This window comes from Cibotium barometz, chromosome 5 (assembly GCF_041138505.1).
Source record: "Cibotium barometz isolate CiBa-2024 chromosome 5, ASM4113850v1, whole genome shotgun sequence".
Lineage (NCBI taxonomy): Eukaryota > Viridiplantae > Streptophyta > Polypodiopsida > Cyatheales > Cibotiaceae > Cibotium > Cibotium barometz.
The window spans coordinates 62,258,416-62,280,918 of record NC_141050.1 but is presented as its reverse complement, the minus strand read 5'-3'; the positions used below and the strand labels follow the sequence as shown (position 1 = coordinate 62,280,918).

At 45.2% G+C, this 22,503-nt stretch overlaps 1 protein-coding gene across 2 annotated transcripts in view; it reads right to left on the bottom strand.

Annotated features, from left to right (window-relative positions):
- LOC147638740 (cytochrome c oxidase assembly factor HCC1-like) overlaps window positions 1-20,551 on the bottom strand; it is a 130,695-nt gene extending 110,144 nt beyond the window's left edge. The window contains exons 1-2 of one of the 2 annotated variants that reach the window (XM_086798707.1): window positions 20,210-20,551; window positions 19,869-20,006 (exon numbers count right to left, since the gene is read on the bottom strand). In XM_086798707.1, coding sequence (XP_086654833.1) covers window positions 19,869-20,006; window positions 20,210-20,383 — 312 coding nt within the window. In that variant the 5' untranslated portion in view covers window positions 20,384-20,551. Of the gene's footprint in view, window positions 1-19,609; window positions 19,675-19,868; window positions 20,007-20,209 lie in introns of those variants that run through there. The other variant, XM_086798708.1, reaches the window with a different exon arrangement.
- Window positions 20,552-22,503: the final 1,952 nt, after the last annotated feature.

The following is a 22,503-nucleotide window of genomic DNA, read 5'->3' as shown; positions in this document are numbered from 1 at the left end:
ATAACCAGTCCAAAACAGCAACTTTTTGTCGCGAGAAATCCACCTGTAAAGGGTCCTACAGCCCTGTGGAGGTCCCTAGAGCTGTCCTGTACTGTCCAAGTTGACTTTGGACACCTGTAACCAGCCTAAAACTCGCAATAACCAGAAATTGCAGGTCTGAAATTTACCAACCAGCCCTTTAGAAGAGTGTGGGGATCGTTGTCCAAGCTTGTGTGAGTCCGGGAAGCAAGCAACCAGCCCTGTAGCAACTCCCAAAGCTCCAACCAGCTCTCCAATATGTTGAATAATGAGTAAAACAGCCCAAAAGGGCCTCTTGAGAGAGGCGCCTTTTTCAAGTGCCACCTCACGGGCCTGGTGGGTACACATGCTGGCTAACATGTGTCCCCATAAGGTGTCCAGGTAGGTGTCCAGCCCATAGTGCTCCATTTGTCCTGTTTCTATAAGTTTAGGTCCAACCAAATGGGAAATGGCCATAAGCTGTCCGGACTTCATTAATTTTGGTCCAACCAAATGCGAACGCATTATAAGTTGTCCGGCCACTTATTAATGAGTGTGGACCTGCAAACCAATAAACCTTAGTAGTAAATGAAGTAAGCTGTAAATTGAGTGTGGATGCACTTACCACCTGCAAAACCCATAAGCCCACAGTTCTAGGCCCAAACAGGAGTGCACACACGTGTCCACAAGGTGCCCGGGCGTCCCCGGTCCCTCGGACTTCACAAGCCAAAATAACAAGCATTGTCCAGGTAGCAAGACAATGTCACACAAAGTAAAATAAAGTTATGGCCTGCATCATTTATGCATTGTGCACATGTAAACTTGGAGAACCACCTATTATCATTCTTGTACTTGAAAATATTCCGCCTGCCATCATAACACACCATGTGTGCATGGCCGGAATCCACACGGGCACCGCCCGAAAGTCCACAAATGTCCTGCCATGTCCTTGGACTCATATGCATCCACTCATATGATCCATACACATGCCCAGGTATAATACGTACATGCATCCGCATGTTTCTAGGCCTGACACACATCCGCATGTCCCTAGAATATAGGGGTTTGTGACAGAATGTCACGTGCATCCTGCACTTGGATGCCACGTGGACATAGCTGTACAACAGGTGCAGGACTTGGAGTGGAAAATGGTCCCTTGTGAGCCCCAATCCAGGACGAGTCAGCTAGGGTTCCACTCTAAGCGTCCAAGGTCAAGTGTACAAGTCCCGTACATGGTCTTGGTCAAGTGTGCAAGTCCCGCACAAGCAGTGCCAGTCCGTACTATGAGTCACCCTCAGGAATGATTATAGGTGTTCTGGGTGTTCGGCTTGTAGCCAGATACGAGGCATCTAGGTCTTAGAGCATGTAGTTGCATGTAGGAGAAGGGGCAGCCCTTTGGGCTACCCCAAAAGGGGTTGGTATCCTTTGATTAAGAGACAGGACAAGCGTTAGGCCACCGTAAGGGGCCAAGAGGCTTATGGCCAATGGCCAATAGCCCAAGAAGGGGCTAGGCCTTGGTCGGCCGGGCTTTGGGGGCCTGGGCAACCTGTTGGCCAGCCGGCCAGCCATGGAGGTCAGCCCTAAACGCTGCACGGCCAGGTGGCCAGGGCATAGTGGCTGCCCAGCAGCCAGCCCAGCCATGCGCAGGTTGGACAGCCCATCGAGAGGCGGCCAGTCAGCCAACAGAAAAGCGGCCAGTTTATAGGTGTGAAAAGCACATCTTAAAAAGGTAACATTCTGGTCGTGGGAATTTATTAACAGGCTGACTCTTGTAAGAACCCACTGACCAGCATCTAGAGGTGCTATAAAAGCATTGCATAGGAATTCATTTCATCATCTTACAATTCACAAGGGGCTGTAGAATTCCAAGGGCCAGGACATCCAAGGGGAACTCTAAAGCCAAGGTGAAGGTGAAAGGTCAAGAGTCAGAAGATTTACAGATTTGCATCATTCTAATAAAGCAAATACACCATCCGTGGTGGAGGCCCTACAATCAACAGAGGGTATTTGGGACCCAATACTGTGTCCAATTCAGTGAGATAGCTATGTTTATGTTTTCTTTCTGTTTTATCTTCCATTCCATGATGAGATATGCCATGGACATAATTGTATCACTTGGTCTCATAGGCCCATTGGGTCTTTAGCTCATATGGGGAATTATGGCTTTATACAGATCAGTTGCAGGACAGGTACGCACCCCAGAGGGGGTCTCTACTTTGGTTCACTCCACTATAGGAGTGAAGCAAGGTTGCCCGTTATCTCCTTCACTGTTTGGTATGTATGTGGATGAGGCTTCTGACTACATTGAGAGATTGGGGGACAGAGGAGCCCAGCTAGCAGGTACATGGATCCCACTATTGTTATATGCTGATGATATTGTGTTGATCTCTGACTCTCCTGAGGGTATGCAGCGTCATCTGGATGCTTTACATGAGTTTGCACATGATAGTGGATTGTCTGTCAACCTTGGCAAAACCAAGGTTATGGTGTTTAACACCACGCCACAGTGGGTTCGGCGATCAGCTTCCACATTTACATATGGGCAGGAGATTGTGGAGTATACAGATGCATATACATATCTTGGGGTAGTATTCAGTGGGCCAGTGTTTTCGATGAGGAGAGCAGCAGAGACTAGATTGACTAGAGCACATGCAGCCCTGGGTGGTTTGGAGAGGATGTGTTCGCAGGTTCAGTTTCAGGAACCTCGAACAAAACTCTGGCTTTTTGACACTCTAGTGACATCAGCTATGCTTTATGGAGTGCAGATATGGGGACCTTCAGTGGGCCATCACAGCGCAGGCGGGTGGAGAGGTATGGAGAGGCCTTTGGTATCTATGATTGCTAGGCTTATTAGAGCCAAGGCTGTGGTACCTCATGAGATTATTCGAGCAGAGCTGGCGGCTGCCCCTCTGGTGATTGAGGCTCTTACGAGATCAGTCTCCTACATACATGGCTTGTGGGATCTCCCCCGAGACAGATATGCACGCCTCGCCCTGGAGTCCTCCCGACAGTTAGCTTTACAGGGAGACACGGCTTGTTGGTATGGACAGATGACATCTTGGTTCCAGGCACATGGTTTTAGCATGGACAGATTGCCTCCCTTCCAGTATTCTCTGGAGGCACCCTCTCTCACTCTTACACGGACAGAGATTACCAGACTCATCCGTCAGGATTTAGTTCAGCTGGACATTAGGAGGACATGGATACAGCCGACTGAGGAGCTGGGCACGAAGATGGCTTTCTACAGAGAACATTTTCTTCAGCTCACAGCAGATGGTTTTGTGATCAGACCCAGTTACATGGATGTACACTTGTCTCATGCAGTACGATGTGCTATTGGTCAGATTCGCACATCCTCACACCAGCTTGAGATTGAGATTGGCCGATATAGAGGTATACCAGCTGAGGCCAGGATATGCCGAGTATGCCATGGGGAGCCAGAGACAGAGCTGCATTATATATGCCATTGTACTGCATACTATGAGATACGTGGTCGTTTCCACTGTTTATTCAGAGAGGGTTTTGGACCACTTTCCAGAGTCATGGGGTACCAGGACCAGAGGTGTTTGGGATTGTTCTTGCTTGAGCTGCGGAGACATAGAGATAGCCTGCTTAGGCGCACAGAGAGCCAGACTCAGAGGCACATTACAGACTTCTTTAGTCCGGCCATCACTGCGCCAGATGGACCACAGCAGCAGCAGGACATGGATACCGCCCACACCAGAGGTACACTGATTGATCGTGCGATTGAGCTTGGGTGGTCCAGACGCCCACGACCACGGAGGAGGGCATCCCAGCATAGACGGATGTTGCAGCGGCAGATTCGGATTATTCTTGCGAGGCATGCGAGACACCCAGTCAGGGTGCTGACCACACAGGATATTGAGGAGATCCGCCAGTGTCCGATGCGGCACATATTATGAGATGGAGGTACCTCCATAGTGTACCTTCCAGTTCCAGTTTCATTTTTTAGGTGCCAGTAGTATCATCTTTATTTTTTCATTTTCTGGGTTTTTTTATCCAGACATTGTATCAGATCCACCATGATGTAACTTTTGGTCTCATAGGTCATTATGGCCTTTTGAAGACGTTAATATAACATTTCATTTCATTTCATTTCTCTCTCTCTCTCTCTCCACCGATCCATGATGATTCACAGTTGTATCCAGACACATGCACACTTTTTCTTTTGTTTCTTTTCTTCCGATGACCGGAAGAACACAGTTGTATTATTTTTTGTCTCATAGGCCGACTTTGGCCTCTCGTAGACGTTAATATATCTTTCTTTCTTTCTTTCTTTCTCTCGTATGGTATGTGTGAGAAAGAAGAGATGAGAGAAGAGACAATGTACTCAAGAACTCATCAATGAACCACTAGCCAACTTCATTAGAAATGAACTACAATGCCTCATATATATAGGCACAAGATGAACGGATCTCTAGAAAAGTTCCTCCACCCTTTTCTCCACCCAAAAATGTGTAAATAGGAAAAAATGGAAATGAATGCTATAAATCCTAAAAATGCCTAGAGACTAAAGAGTGTGCCACTAGCGTGACACCATCTAGAGATGACACCTATCCAACACCTCCTCTTCATGTCCAGATGGGAGGACCAACGCCAACGCGCTAAAGAAGATAATCCAAGGTAGGTTGAGGAAGAGGCTTAGTAAACAAATCAGCAACATTATCTTTGGTAGGACAATACTCAAGCTGAATGCGACCTTCAGAAATCCAATCACGAACAAAATGAAAATGAACATCAATGTGTTTGAATCGTCCTCGAATAACTGGATTTTTGGCTAAAGCAATAGCACTCTGTGAATCTGAGTAGATGAGTGTCGGAGTAGATGAACATCCAAGGTGATTCAGAATTTGCTGAAGCCAAAGTGCTTCAGAAGTGGCATCAAGATATGACTTGTACTCTGCTTCTGTCGATGAAGAAGAAGTAATTCGCTGCTTTTGACATTTCCAAGAAACAAGTCCTTTACCAAGCATAAAACAATAGCCTGACATGGAACGCCTAGTATCAATACACCCTGCCCAATCAGAATCTGAGTAACCAATAAGTGTATCTCCACCTGCATAAGAAATGCTATACTCAAGAGTTCCATGAAGATATCGAAGAACCCTCAAAGCTGCCTGCCAATGAGATGGACGAGGCTGTGAAGAGAATTGGCTGAGAATACTCATAGCATAGGAGAGATCTGACCGAGTGTTAATCAAATAAAGTAGAGAACCAATAAGTTGGCGATACTCTGTAGAATCAACCTCAGGGGAATCATCATCTTTGGATAATTTTGAATTAGGATCCATGGGACAAGTGAGTGATGCACAATCATGCATGCCATATTTCTCAAGCAACCTTAAAGTATACTTCTTTTTACAAAGAAAGATGCCAGAAGCAAATTGCCTCACTTCTAAACCAAGAAAATAGTGGAGTAGTCCAAGATCAGTCATGGTAAATGATGTTGTGAGTTGAGTTTGAACCCATCTGAGTAGGTCCAAATTAGAGCCAGTGAGTGTCAAATCATCCACATAAAGCACAAGAATGCATATATCATAATCCACAATAAGCACATAAAGATTAGGATCTGCATGAGTCCTCTCAAAATGTAGAGAAAGGAGAAAACTGTCAATCTTCTGATACCAAGCTCGAGGAGCTTGCTTAAGACCATAAAGAGCTTTCTGTAATAAATACACATCATGTTCATGACCCTGTGCAATAAAACCTTCAGGTTGTGCCACATAAACTTCCAGCTCTAAATCTCCATTCAAGAAGGCAGATTTAACATCCATTTGATATATAGGCCAGGCATAGTGTGAAGCAAGAGCAAAAACAACACGAATAGTAGAATATCTGGCAGTAGGAGCAAAAGTTTCATCAAAGTCTTCACCTTCTTTTTTAGCATAACCTTTAGCAACAAGTCGTGCCTTGTACTTATCAAGAGTACCATCAGAATGAAACTTGACTTTGAAAATCCACTTAACACCAATGACCTTTTTATGTGAAGATCGTGAAACTAACTGCCATGTGTTATTAGATTCAATAGAAGAAATCGCTGTTTGCATTGCTTCACACCAATGTGGTAAGGAAAGAGCTTCCTTAACCGTTTCAGGCTCAAACACATCACCAATATGAGACATCAAGGCAATATTTACTGAAGGGCGTGTACGTAAGACACGTGTAGTAGATTGTTGAGCATCTGAAAGTGATATACCTGAATCCTGAAGTAGAGAGCGAACCCATTTTGGAGGACCAAAAGTCCGTGTAGAATCCAATGAAGTAGTAGGTGTCGCAATCGAAATGGATGGAGGGGATGAAGTAGGAACTGATGGTGTAGATGAGGATGAGACTGTAGGGAATGAGAGAGGCTCAAGCTCAAGAGATGGAAATGGATCTGAGAGAGATGTAGGTGGTGGTAACTCATCAAGACCAAAAACATGCTCATTAAAGATGGCATCACGTGAAAGAACAATATCCTCACGAGAAGGATCCCAAAAACGGAACCCTTTGGAGCGAGAAGCATATCCTATGAATATCATAGGTTTGGACTTAGCATCAAGAGTCCTCCTCTTAGAAGAAGGCACATGCACATGAGCAACACAACCAAAGACATGAAAACGAGAAACAGTAGGCTTGTGGCCTGTGAAAGCCTCCTCTGGAGTCGTGTCGTCCACTGCTTTCATAAGAGAGCGATTGAGAAGATAAACTGAAGTAGCTATAGCCTCACCCCAAAAGGAGGAAGGTAGCTTCGCATGATGTAAGAGGAAGCAGGCCATTTCTTTCACCGTTCTATTCTTTCTTTCAACCACACCATTCTGCTGAGGAGTGTAGGATATGGTGGTTTGTCGTTGTATGCCTTTTGAAGCTAGAAAATCCTCAAATGCTGTAAACTCACCTCCATTGTCAGTCCTGAGAAAAGATAACTTTTGACTTGCTTGATTCTCCATTTGGGCAAGCCAAACCTTGAAATGAGAAAGAGCATCAAACTTCTTAGGTAAGAAATAAACCCATGATTTGCGAGAGAAGTCATCCACAAGAAGCATATAATACTTGGATCCACCAAGCGATTGTACTTCCATAGGTCCTGCAAGATCAGCATGAATAAGCTCAAGTATGTGTGTGGCCCTATGAGTAGCCTCCTCTGGAAAAGAGGCCCGATGTTGCTTTCCTTGAGCACAAGAAGAACAAATGTGATGGCGAGGTTTCTGAAGCTTTGGTAGACCTATAACCATGTCATGTGAGACAAGATGTTGCAAAGTAGCAAGAGGCACCCCGCCCCCTCCCTCGGCAGCCATCCATCACCAGTTTCTTCTAGACCCAGGAAGTGGAGGAAACTGACATAGTGGATCTTGTGGACCCTCCACGAGCTGCTCTGAACCTACCTCGCCCGAGAGGAGTTACCTCGGACCGAGCCTCTGCACTCCAGAATGCCCGACGCCCTCGACCCCCCCGTCGGCCACGATCACCTCCTCAGCTCCAGAACCAGGTCATGCTCCACCGCCATCGAGCTACCTTTCCACGTGACATAGTTGAGGGAGACCTCTCGACCATACTCGTCAACCCCATGCTTGACATTTTGGAGAGTGGTATACCATCTACTCGGAGCTGATGTTGCTCCCATGTTTTTATGTTCTTAGTTTTCCATGACGAGTTTCCATGGACAGTTTTGTATCACCCCAATGAGATAGCTATATTTATGTTTTCATTATGTTTTATTTTCCATTCCATGATGAGATATGCATGGACATTATTGTACCACTTTGGTCTCATAGGTCCATTGGGTCTTTAGTAGACGCTTAATATATCTTTCTTTCTTTCTTAAATACACTTAGAGAGCAAATGAAGACCCTCCAGGAACAAGAGGAGAAGAAGGCAAACGAGGCAACCACATGGGCCGAGGTGATTAAGAAGACACAGAAACAAGTGGAAGAAGCGGGCAGCTGGATTGAGGTTGCCAAGAAGCAACGGAACCCATCATCATCCCCAAACATCATCAATGACACACTCGAAGAGGAGAAAAGAAGGAAGATTAGGGCATTGAATGTGAGAGTGGTGGGATGGAAGGAAGGAGCCTCGCTGAAAGAGGACGCCATAGCACTATGCAGAAAGCTGGAAATCGCTGATGCCCCCTTTGTCGAGGCATGGAGGGTGGGCAAAGACACCAAGGAACGCGCACTCATCCTCAAGTTTGCAGGGTTGGAGGCGAGGCAAGCATTCCTTACCGAAAGGCGGGCACTAAAAGGAGAAAAGACTTACCTCGAAGACGATCTCACACTAGCACAGGTGGCACACAGGAGGGAGTGCATGCCACGCACCTTGGATGCACGGAAGGTAGGGAAATGGGCAATGTGTAGCGATGGGAGGGTGATCATCACCAAGCGACATGCCCAATGACGGTGCGAGACCTATGAGACCAAGCTAGAGATTGCGGTTTGGAACTGCAATGGCGCCTTGAGGACAAATGCAGGTTTGTTCGAGGAGACATTTAGAGGGAGAGACTTGGTCTTATACACAAAGACACATCGGTGCCAGGGAAGTCACCTTCGAGAGGTGAGAGGATATAGATGGAAGTCTTTTCACCGCCCACACCCACACACAGTAGGGGGTACCCGAGGGTCGAGAGGGGTGGCCTTACTATACAGGGAGGAGCTTCAACATGTGATACAGGTGGTCGGACGAGATGAGGCCGCACGGTTTTTGTGGGTGAGCATCCAGACACAGAGGGCCCGAGACATCTACCTTGCAGTGTGCTACTTTGCACCCTCCAATTCTAAATATGCCACCCATGGATAGTCCTCGTACTTGCCCCTTTATGATGACATTAAGAAGTTTTCCAGTCTAGGGGATATCCTCCTAGCTAGAGACTTCAATGCCCACACCGCAGGTGCACAAGTACCCTTCTTTGAGACAGATGATCCCATGTACCAGGAGATTGACACGGTGGGTACGGATCTGGAGCGGACATCATAGAATACAGCAGCCCGCACAGACTATGGAGAGTATCTCTTAGCCCTCGGTGGGGCTCATAGGCTAGCCATTTATAATGGCCTGGCTAGATGGCCTAAATCCAACTCCTTCACCTCCTACCCCTTCGGACATGGAGCCAGTATAGTGGACTACCTAATGGTTTCCCTCTCTCTGATCCCATTCATTCCAGAGTTGACCATCTCACCTCGCCCCATCGCTGTTGCAGCCGACCATGCATACCTAGCCTTCTCCCTCACATGCTGATACACCATCCAACCACCTGCTTTGCCCCATCACCGTCCGAGATACCACTCCACTAGAGAGACCTCTTCCATCTATTATGATCATGTCTACCGCATCCTCTCCGACCTCGACCCCCACATCCCACTTGATGAGCTTACCACACGCCTCTCAGCCACCCTCCATACGTCCACTGCGGCCGCCTTCCCGCACTCCAGAGCCACCCCTACATCACTAGGAGGGACTGTCCCACAGAATAGCTAGTACGACGAGGAATGTCATGATACCCGAATCCATCTACATCGGGAGATGGCGCTAGGATCCACCACTTACCAGCAAGCGCGAGTGATCTTTCAACATCTCACACGGAGAAAGAAGACAACCTACCTAGCCATGCTTGAGCAGGAGCTATACCAGCTATTTCTTGGAAGGGACTGTAAGGAAGCCTGGAGGATCTTCCAGGATCATCGCCTTCCGACTCCGATTACTTCATCCAGCACCTGGCACACCTATGCCACCTCTCTCTACGAAGCCCCCGAGCAGCCACCTCTCCCCCATCCACCCGAACCTCGTCCCCCACCTTCTTCCTTCTTTCACCTCAACATGGTGAGAGATACTATTGACAGGATGCAGACTGGGAGAGCACACGATCGTGATGGATTTCTCACCGGGCATTTCTCCCATGCTAGGGACACGCTAGCCCCTTTATTGGTTCACATGTTTAACAGGGCTTTATGTGAGGGCTTCCCCGTTAGCTGGTCATCGAATACTATTGTACCTATCTTGAAAGCAGGTGACCCCATGGACCCCAACAACTACAGGACTATCATGAGGCCGAAGCTAGTTTGATGAGGGGATATGCAGCCCTTGGCTCGCTAGAGAGGCAATGCTCACATATATGGTTTCAGGAGCCAAGGACGAAGCTTTGGCTATTTGATACTCTAGTTACACCTGCACTGTATGGTGCCCCCATCTGGGGTTCTAGCTTATACCACAGGAAGAGACAAAGGAGAGAGCCGGCCGAGACATACATAGGAGGTATATGATGGGTGGAAGCCGATGGACAGGCCCCTAGTGGCAATGATCTGACGCATGATTAGGAGTAAGCCATCAGTGTGCCACATGAGATTGTGCGGGCAGAGATGAGGGCTGCACTGATAGTGACAGAGGCTCTATTCCAGATTGTGACATACTGGCATAGGCTACGGGAGCTTCCACTTGATAGATACCCCCGGCTAGCCCTGGAGTCCTCGAGACAGTTGTGACACTTGAGGGGGATACAGAGTGCTGGTATGCACAAGTAGGCACTTGGTTTGGCATGCATGGTATGCAGATGGAGGCACTCCCCCCGTTCCAGTACAGCATAGAGGCCCCATCATTTGCTCTCAGCCGCACAGATCAGAGCAGGGTTATCAGGAAGGACATTGTCAGAGTGGATACTCAGAGGACATGGAGTTCACCTAGTCATCCACTGGGGACGAAGATGGCCTTCTACAAAGATCACCTCCTATGCCTGACAGAGGATGGGTTCATCATCCGTCCAGCTACATGGACACACACCTATCCTTTGGGGTGAGATGCGCGATCGGCCAGATCCACACCTCGTCCCACCAGCTGAGAGTGGAGATTGCCAGATATGGGCCTAGGGCGGCCGCACTAGAGGACAAGATATGCCAGCTCTGTCACACAGAGCCCGAGACAGAGGATCATTACATATGTTGATGCCCTGTATACTATAAGATTCGGGGGAGGTTCCACTGCCTCTTCCGAGCTGGGTTCAGACCACTTTTCAAGATCACGGACTTCTCGGATCAAAGATGCTTGGGACTTTTTCTTCTAGAACTCCGTAGACACAGGGAGTCCTTAGTGAGATCCATATCAGCTGTACTTGCTCGAGGACCAGCACAGAGAGCTCGCACCGACTTCTTCCATACCAACACTCCGAGGGCCGATCCACCCATCCTACTCAGACCACACGCTAGTGCAGGAGCTCGACCAAGAGGTGTGACACTCAACAGAGCCACTGAGTTATGCAAAGCTCGATGCCTTAAACCCCATGGCTCTCGCCCACGGCCACGCCACCACAGGAGGATCCAGGCCATCATCACCCATCATTGCAAGACTTTCTCGTGCCAGCTCAGTTTTACCACCTTGAGCACCATGTCATAGCGGCCCATGAGGGATGTATTAGGGTGATATGAGAGCTCTCTGCTCATGTACCTAGATCAAATTTTATAGTTCTAGATTTTTGTTATCTTTCTTTATTACTATTTTGTACCCAAGATGATGTACCTCATGGATATGATGTAACCTTTTGGTCTCATAGGTCATTTTGGCCTTTTGAAGACGTTAATACAACTTCTTCTTTCTTCTTTCTCTCTCTCCAGATAGTCACATACCTCGATTGCATCAGTCACATGGATCCCCACAAGTACCCGAGGCTTGCCCTGGAGTCCTCAAGACAGCTAGCACTTGAGGGCCACTCTGGAGTATGGTATGCACTAGTTTCCACTTGGTTCTCAGTATATGGGCTCCGCATGGACAGCCTACCCCCCCTTCAGCACAATTTGGACTCCCCTTTTCTCCGGCTCTCTCACGAGGATACCAAGCGGGTTATCCGGTGAGATATTCTCAACCTCTACACCCATTGCACATGGATCACACCTTCGGAGCTCCCCACGAAGATGCACTTCTACAGAGATCACTTCCTTACACTCACTGAGGATGGATTCATCCAGCAGCCGGGCTACTTGAGTTTTCACATGTCCCATGCCATGCGGATTGCGATTGGCTAGATACGGGTTTCATCCCACCGCCTCAGAGTGGAGACAGGTAGAGCTGAGCGCATCTTCCGAGCCGAGAAGCTCATACGGAGACCCAAAGTGGAGAGGATCTGCTGATTATGAGGTTGAGACGGAGGAGCATTACATATGCCGCTGCCCAGTACGCGAGAGGTTTCATCATCTATTTCATGAGGGATTTGGTCCACTCTCCAGGATCATTGACTTCCAAGACCAGCGTTGCCTAGGCCTCTTCCTGCTTGAGGTCCGTAGACACAGACACGGACACCTTCTTGAGACTCGAGAGAGCTTCGGCCCCAGCCACCCCGCCCCCTCCCTTGCCAGCCAACCATCACCAGTTTCTTCTAGACCCAGGAGGTGGAGGACACCAATATAGTGGATCTTGTGGACCCTCCACCAGCTGCTTCGGACCTACCTCGCCCGAGAGGAGTTACCTCGGACCGAGCCTCCGCACTCTCCCCCCCCCCCCCCGCGCCCTGGCCACAATCACCTCATCAGCTCCAGATCCAAGACATGCTCCACCGCCATCGAGCTACCTTTCCACGTGACATAGCTGAGGGAGACCTCTCCGCCATACTCATTAGCCCCATGCTTGATATTTTGGAGAGTGGTATACCATCTACTCGGAGCTGATGCTGCACTCATGTTTCTATGTTCTTAGTATTTCCATGATGAGTTTCCATGGACAGTTTTGTATCACCCAAGTGAGATAGCTATGTTTATGTTTTCTTTCTGTTTTATTTTCCATTCCATGATGAGATATGCCATGGACATTATTGTATCACTTTGGTCTCATAGGCCTATTGGGTCTTTAGTAGACGCTTAATATATCTTTCTTTCTTTCTTTTTTTCTCTCACTATTTCTGCACATATCTCTCTATCTTGTGCGTTACCTTTGTCCCGAAAGATTGCTGAATTCTGTCCATTGAAGTACTGATTCTCTTCATCAAGCTTCCGCATGTTACAACTTTGTTTTTTGAACCGAGTAATATCAAACCCAAGTGGCTGCACCACATAAACCTCCTCCTTGAGATGGCCATTCAGAAATATTGACTTCACATCCATTTCCAATACCGGCCACTTGCCATGAGCGGCGAAGGCTAGTACTCTATGAATAGTGGTCAATAGTGCTATGGGAGCGAATGTCTTTTGAAAGTCGAACCCTTCAACTTGGGCAAAGCCCTTCGCCAAAATGAGCCTTGCCTTGTACTTATCCAATGTACCATCAGACTTATACTTGGCCTTCCAAACCCACTTGATGCCAATAACTTTCTGTTTCACAGGATGATCCACAAGATCCTAAGTGTGGTTTCTCAAGTAGACCATTTCGACCTCCTTGAACATGATGAGTTCACACAAAGTGATAATGAATCTCAATGTGTTTCGTATGAGCATGAAACACAAGAATTGAGCAATGGCCATGCAACACTGGTTGTCACATTGCAGCATTGTAGGTTTCTTTTGCACCACACCCATATCCTGTAGAATCCTACTTAGCCACAATGCCTCACATGATGCAAAGCATGCAACTTTGTACTCAGCCTCTGTCGATGAGAGAGAAAATGTGAGCTATTTCTTACTGATCCAAGAATGCATCCCGAACCAAGAGAAAAACAATACCGAGTTACTGAGCGCCTGGTGTCCAAGTCACCCACCCAATCTGAGTCAAAAAAGCCAGTGAGGGTCTTTCCCGTAGCATCTTGATGATGTACTCCCGAGTACATGTATCGCAACACCTGCATACCTGCTTTCCAATGATTCTCCCGAGGCTTGTTGGAGAACCTGCTCAAAACACCAATAGAAAAACTGAAGTATTACACAAGAAGATAAGACTACTAGCTAGTTTCCTATATAAGGTCTCATCCACAAGGTATGAGGTCTTTGACGGACAGCTTTAGATCAGCCTCCATTGGGGTATCAATTCCCTTGCATTTAGTCATGCCAAATGCCTTATCTCACCTGCATATTTTTGTTGAGAGATTAGAATGTTATCTGGCTTCTGCCAGATCTTAATCCCCAAACAATAATGCATGAGTCCAAGATCTGTCATGTCAAACTTTGCACTAAGCATTTGTTGTGTTTGTGAGATCTTTTTTGGTGATTCCTTGTCAAGATGAGGTCATTTACATAGAGAACAATGACCATATACTTCCCCTGCTCACAAAAGACATACAAATTTTCATGTTAAGGGTTGCGTAAGAGACCAATACTCACAAAATAAGCATCAATTCTTTGGTACCATATCATGGGGCTTGTTTCAGTCTGTAGAGTGCCTTCCGTAACCTGCAAACTTTGCTTTCGGAATCGGGAACTACGAACCTAGGTGGCTTTTCCACGTATACCTCCTCCTCGAGGTTCCTATTAAGGAAAGTTGATTTTACATCCATTTGAAGAACACGTCATCCCCCTTGTGCTGCCAATGCAAGAACGGTGCGGAGAACAATCTACAAGGTGCCAAGTGTGGCTTTTTAGGATGGAGTCATACTTTGCTTTCATGGCTACCACCCACTTCGGATCCCCTTTTGCTTCAACAAGGGTGGTAGATAGGCTCTTGAATCTTGAGTATCTCTGTCATGAGCAAAATTCACAAGATTCTCCCAAGCCCTGTTTTGCTCCTCTAACCTTTTGCGAACATTTTGAGGCACATCCTCGATGGTCAAAGGTTCTGCTTCATCCAAAAGTTGCCTGTACCACTTAGGGAATGGCTTATCTTTTTGTGGAACATCATGCTCTTGTTCTTCATCTTCAAAATCCATGTCCATAGGAAATGGGGCGGGTCGTCCTTCATAAGAATGCAAGGAAGCCCGTGCTGCATGTGGAGGTTGTGTTGCTTTGTTGATTTTCTTGTTGCATGATGAAGAAGAAGGAAGCTTCTCCTCTATCCGACGTGGTTGTTCTTAGAATACCACATGATGGCTCACTATTATCTTCTTTGCCTGAGGATCATAGAGCCGATATCCCTTTGACTCCATGCCGCAACCCAAGAAGATGCATTTCAAGCTATGGCATCCAATTTGGTTCTTTGAGCAACTGGAACATGTACATAACATTCACACCCAAAAACTTTCAAGTGTGCAGCTAAAGGTTTCTTACCCGAGTAGGCTTGTAACGCGGAGTCGTCCCTTTGATAGCCTTTGTTGCACTCCTGTTAAAAATGTACACATCCGTGTTATTTGGCTCAAGCCAAAAGGATTTAGGTAGATTCCTGCCATTAAGCATACTCCTTGCCATCTCAACAATAGCACGATCTTGCGCTCTGCATTACCATTTTGTTGCGGAGTGTGAGCGGTAGTGAGTTGTTGCTTTATTTCTTTGTCTTTGTAAAAACCGAAGAATTCATGAGACATGAATTCTCCTCCTCGGTCTGTTCTAAACTGCTTCATTTTTTGTTGTTGCCTCAGTTTCAACCAATGCAAGCCATTCCTTAAAACTTTCCAAAAGCCTAAGACATTAGCTATCTCATTGCACACTTCTTCAATGGCAACAAATAGCTCTATTTTTGTAGCATGACTAGATTCTTCCTTGGTCTTTAGAGTGCCATTCTTGGCATCTGTTTTCCCTGCATTCTTTGGCTATGTGCCCTTTCTTGTTACAATAAAAGCATTTAACTTTTTTTTTTGATTTGGAGAGTTAGAATCCTTACCCTTCTCTTGCGCTCTGCATTACCATTTTGTTGCGGAGTGGGAGCGGTAGTGAGCTGTTGCTTTATGCCTCTCTCTTTGTAAAAACCGAAGAATTCATGAGACATGAATTCTCCTCCTCGGTCTGTTCTAAACTGCTTCATTTTTTGTTGCTGTCTCAGTTTCAACCAATGCAAGCCATTCCTTAAAACTTTCCAAAAGCCTAAGACATTAGCTATCTCAGTGCACACTTCTTCAACGGCAACAAATAGCTCTATTTTTGCAACATGATTGGATTCTTCCTTGGTCTTTAGAGTGCCATTCTTGCCATCTATTTTTCCTGCATTCTTTGGCTATGTGCCCTTTCTTGTTACAGTAAAAGCATTTAACTTTTCTTTTTTTTTTGAAGAGTTAGAATCCTTATCCTTCTTCTTTGTGTTAGTGGAGAAAACCTGGTTCCCACCATTGCGACTCTGCATTGTTGCATGCGTGGAAGCCTTGTTGTACTGATCCACAACCGTAAGCTTAATTAAGAACAAGATGTTGATTTAACATGACTAAGACAAAGGAGAGAGAAGAAGAGAGAGATAGTTGGTGTTAGGGTTTTCTATATTTAATATCGTCAGGATGCACGTGACAAAAGTGTGCAGACTCTAGAAGGCATTGTATGGACTAAAACATGCACCTCGAGCATGGTACCAACAAACAGATGCTTTCTTTGTAAGTATTGGTCTTTCTAAAGCCTGTTAGCAAATTTATATATTAACTCTGAGCAGGGCAGGTACATGATCATTGTCCTATATGTGGACGATCTCATTATGAAGGGAAACCATGAAAGAAGATCCAACACACTTAGGAGATGTTGAGTTCAGAGTTTGAAAAGACAGACCTCGGGCTTATGCATTTCTATTTGGGGATTAAGAAGGTTTGGCAAGAGTCAGATGGAATCTTCATTTCTTAACAAAAGTATGCAAGAAAAATTACATTTGGCATGGCTGAGTGCAAGTTAGTAATTACACCCATGGAGATTGATGTGAAGCTATCTATGGAAGATGCTTCTCCAATTGTGGATATGAAGGAGTACAGAAAGTTCTTGGAGAGTTTGATCTTTTTGTGCAATACAAGGCCTGACACTCCTTAGCAGGTTCTCAAATTAGCCTCGAGAGAGCCACTGATGGACGGCAAAGATATGAATATTAAAGTACATCAAAGGTACCATTGGGTATGGCATCACATACACATCAAACAATACCTTGACTGGATTTTGTGACTCAAATTGAGCAAGAGATTATGATAGCAGAAAATCTATTTCTGGTTATTGTTTTCTTATTGGGCCTGGAATTATATCCTGGATCACCAAGACGCGTCCTACAATGGCACTTTGTGCTACAAAGGTTGAGTATAAGGAATGTGAAGCAGTCTGGTTGAGAAGGATTTTAGGAGACATGGATGTTGCTCAAAAGACAGCAACAATGTAGTGCGACAATCAGAGTTGCATGGTGATTGTCAAGAACTCGGTGTTTCATGCTCACATGAAGCACATTGAGACAGTATCATTATGTGCATGAAGTTTATCATGGATGGAGAGATGGAGCTTGTCTACTGCCTAACAAACAGAGAATTGTGCAGATAATTTCACAAAGGCACTTAGGAGAGATTTGTTGAAGGACCATCTTCTTCAACTCGGCATTGGACCGAAGAGATAGTTCACCACGAGTGGACAATGAGCCCCGTATTGGAAAAAGCATTTGGTCAATGCTCCACCCTCGTGTTGTTATTGCGGCCGCATGACAATTGTACTCTATTTTGTAAGGCCCCCAATATGAGGAGTACCCATTGCCGAGCACCCCCATAGTTCCCACTTTAGACATTGGGATGGCAGTAAAATGTGGCCAAATGGCTAGGAGGCGGCTCAAGCAGACTTGGCACTCTACCAAGTAGGATGTATGCTTGAACGGGCTATGTGATCACAGTGCATTAGTGAGTATTGGACTGTTCTCAGGTTGCGAGGCCAATTTAAGAATCCAAACGATCTTAAATGGTCATGGAGGCTACACCAAGTCCGTATAGGACTTAGTTGTACTCTAATATAGTCCTAGTGGGATGATACCGTTGGTTGGTCATTTTGGACCAAGTCGTCAGTTGGCCAACATGGCCAACCTACGTCCATGCCGACCCTTGGCACTATGTATAGACTAGTTTAGCTTTAACAATCTTTGTTCATCATCGAGTTCATTGTGTTCAAGCACTCTTGTAAGCAAGACATCCTCCATCTCCAGTCTTTATCCAGATTGCCATTAAAGCTCCTTACCCGAAGCACACGGGTGGATGGATAGCCATCAATTTGTAATCAAACAAGCAATAATATTGTTTGCTCTTAACTTCTTTCTGCAATTCACTACTTTGTATTGTGAAGATTCTGCTTCCGCTATTGTGTTTTCTTAAACTAAATCCATATATATACCTAGATGAATCTAGGAACATGCCCAAATTCACCTTATAAGAAAGTGCAATTTATAACCTCATGGTAGTCATCCACAAGACAATAAACTATCAACTCCATCATGCATAGTATGGACTAGATACTACAACATCCCCACTAATGTCATCAGTGCCCAATAGTGGGTGTAGAACTTGGTATCAATATATGCTCCCACACACACACACCCCATGCACACACACAGCATACATTCATACAAAGGTCTATGTACTAAGTTTCTGTCAGAGCTCCAAAGATACAGGGTAGACTTAGCCATAATGAAGCCTAGCACCAAGGATCATAACAAATAGAAAGAATTATTACAACAAAAAGGTAGTCGATAGGGCATATGCACCACTAAAGATAGAAAGAATTAACACAATATCACATGGCTGCAACTTGGATGAAAACTTCACAATGTGAAATTTGAATGTCCGCTAATACAACATAAAGATATACCTAGATGAATCCAGGAACATGCCCAAATTCACCTTATAAGAAAGTGCAATTTATAACCTCATGGTAGTCATCCACAAGACAATAAACCATCAACTCCATCATGCACAGTACGGATTAGATACTACAACATCCCCACTAACGTCATCAGTGCCCAATAGTGGGTGTAGAACTTGGTATCAATATATGCTCCCACACCCCCCCCCCACGCGCACACAGAGCATACATTCATACAAAGGTCTATGTGCTGAGTTTCTATCAGAGCTCTGGAGATACAGGAGAGACTCAACCATAATGAAGCCGAGCACCAAGGATCGTAACAAATAGACAGAATTATTACAACAAAAAGGTAGTTGATAGGGCATATGCACCACTAAAGATAGAAAGAATTAACACAATACCACCCCCAAGCCCTTTGGGCTAAGGCTTCCGTGAACCATGTCCCACGCCTATGCACAGGCCTCCCGCCATCCAATCACACCTTCGACAGTGCCGATAAGTATGCAGCCAGACCGATAAGTATGCAGTCGGGACCGTCCCGAACCCCACCCCGATACGCAGTTGGGTAGGATACAAAACAATACAAACATCCACACAATAGGCTCACCCCATTTATATAGCCTCAATCAACCTATAAATAGCAATTGACTCGTAAATAGCTGTAACTTATGGAATAACTCTTATAAACCTTAACCAAAGTAATCACAACCTCTTGCACTAATCATCAGGGTCTCCTAACCCCTTCCATAGGTTGACCCTTTTGTTAATGAGATAGTGAAATCAAACTCAAGAAGAAGCAACAACCACCTTGTGGTTAGCATCAAGTACGTAACATACTTATCCACCTAAGACATTTTCACTGTCGAACATGAATCCAACCACATCACACAACTGACTCCAATATCAAGTTCACATATGTCTGATCTTTCCACATAGTTACCTACATAGAAACCAGCTTACTCACAAGCCACCATTTCTACAGGACTATCTCCGTGGAACAAAAGACAAAATTAAACCAAATCAAGGTTATGAGAAATCCACACAACCTTTGAATCTCCAACTCCCATGGAATCAGATAACCTGAAGGTCCTATATACTAAACATCTTCACGGCACTCAATTCATTGTGTGTGTGCCCGTGTAAATATCTATGGTACTCCTCTCATGCACCTGCTTTTGCTTTTTCTGAACCATATCTGCTCCAAAACTCATGACTTTAGCATTTTCAAGCATGCCATAGAAAGAGCAAAGCGATTCATTAAAACATTTAAGGCAACAAAAATCCATAAGGACTCAGGATACATACACGGAGTCTTGGACTTCTCAAATTTTTAGCAGAGGTTTCTCCTGTTATTTGCTCTTGTCTAGCTTTGCCTTTGTGATCCCCGGATGATGTAGAGTATCTGGCAATGATGCCCCTATGTATTCTCGAATTCGCCATAAACTGAAAAGCTCCAAGAGATACAAGATGATGTGATCTTGACATTTTCACATCGTTACATCATCTTTTCCACATAGAATGCCCCCTATATAATTAAACAGCACTGGCTATGATGTGATAAAATTCGAAGTTCCACCCCTTCGTTTCCATCTGTAGCTAAGGGCTTTCTATGTGGACTCAGGCATCTGCAGGACAGGGACACATACCTGAGGTGTGATGGATGATGCTGGATCACTTGCAAGGGATCCCTTCTTGGTACTAGTGTGAGTCCAGAGATGCCAGGGATGGCTAAATGTGGACTTGCCGGAAGAGGGAGAGCTCTGGAACGTTGAAGAAAAACGTCTGCAGAAAGCCAGTCTCGGGGCCTTGTGCTGCGCCATCGCTCTCTCTCTCTCTCTCTCTCGGGGCCAGGTCGGTCGAACGCATCAGTTTTCGACGGGGTTGTATACGATGGCAGTCATTGGTTCCCTGAGTTGGCACGGCATATGTCTATGTATACGTCCACCACATTGTACACTCCATTGAATTATGAAATCAAGATTAGCAACTAGACTACATAACTATGCGCACGTGATACACTTAGATTTTAAGCTGACCCCAATTTGAACACAAGTCAGCGCATAAATTAAGCATCCTTACGGATGAAAATTCTTTTAAAAGGTTTGTAACTTCGTTTATTTATGGCAAGAAAATGTCCCTTAATAGCAATATGACAGGTGGCATGCTCTCATACAACTCATGCATATCGTTAGCACCTAGAAGCCCCTCTACACATCGCATACTTCATCCTTCGCTCTTTTGGTCTCTCTAAGATTTGACTAGATCGCTCCCCCTCACACATTTGTAGGGCACAATAGGAAGGAAAAAGGTGCCAATACTCTCTCTCTCTCTCTCTCTCTCTCTCTCTCTCTCGGGCAAGCGTATGCTACTCATGTCACAATAAATGACAATGGCCCTACCCACAAGCTCACCCATATTGCTAAGTAGCTTCTAAAACCAAGCTACCTCACAAGCTACCATAGTCCCTTGTGTACTCTGTCTCTATACTTGACAAGGCAATTATCAGTTGTTTCTTGTTTTGCCAACTTGCAAGAGCATTCCTAGCTGTGGGTGGAAAGAAAAGTGCAAAGCAAAGTGCCATGTGACAAGGTTACGTGTGAAAAGAAAAGTGTAAACTAGTGATATTCAGGTCATTCACATAAATGACTAACATTATGGTCCCTCTATTTGTCTTTTTCACATAAAGCAAAAAAATCTAGATTAGATAGCAGAAATCCAATGGCAAGGTACTCCCTGATCTTGTTTGACCATGCTTTGTGTAACTTGCACACAAAATTGGATATGCATCATTCTCATAACTTGGTGGCTGCATCATGTAAACTTCTTCTTGCAAATCACCATGCAAGAATGCATTCTTTACATCCATCTAATGTAAAGACCCACCTTTTGTTTTACAACCATAACAATGACAACTCTCATTGCCATTCTGGCAACCAGGCTAAATGTCTCCTCATGGTCACTGCTATATGTTTGTACATAACCCTTGGCAACCAATCATGCCTTATACATGTTAATAGATCCATCTAAATTATGCTTGACCTTGTACACCCACTTATATCCCATTGCCTTCTTCTCCTTAGGCAAAGGCACTGATTCCCATGTTGCATTTGTATTCAATTCTACCATCTCCTCATCCATGGCATCTTCCCATTTCTGATTTCCAAAACAAGTGGGCTCTACATGTCAACAAGGTATGTAACCTGAGTAGTCCAACACACACTTACATCACTAGTGGGTGTCCACCATGGTTCTTCATGCACTGGGAGTAACCACTAACGGAATGCCAAGCTCCTCATTCAAGGCTTTGCTTAGATTGATCGATCAGGCATAAAAGGTTGATCTACCTTTTCCTTCCTTTTGTGTGTAATACATGTGTACCAGCATATGTAGTACCATAAGATGATGCATCTACATTCCTCACATCTATCAACCTACATTCCTCAACCCTACCTAACCAATCACTAGAGTCACCATCCATATAAGAGTAGCCTGCTGATCAATTCACACACAAAAGTTTGATCTATCTTTTCCTTCCCTTTGTGTGTAATACATGTGTACCAGCACATGTAGTACCATGAGATGATGCATCCACATTTCTTGCATCTACATTCCTCAACCCTGCCTAGCCAGGGACTAATATTGGATGCATTAGATGGCGCTATAATTATGCCATAACTTTAGTACACTAAAGTGGTTGTCATAGTTTGTAAGCCTTTGGCAGCATATCACCCATAATCTCACTAACCCTACTAGTCATGTAAGTGCGGAAGCTATCACCTAGGCAGGTGATCATGTCTGCAGCACTAGTTGAACTCAATATATTAACATGGTAGAGTCATGGGTACCTAAAGTTAAGCATAAATTAATTAAATGGCCCTGTCAACACCATTTAATTAAGATACACTTACACTATATTGTGTGAACATAGCATGCATACATA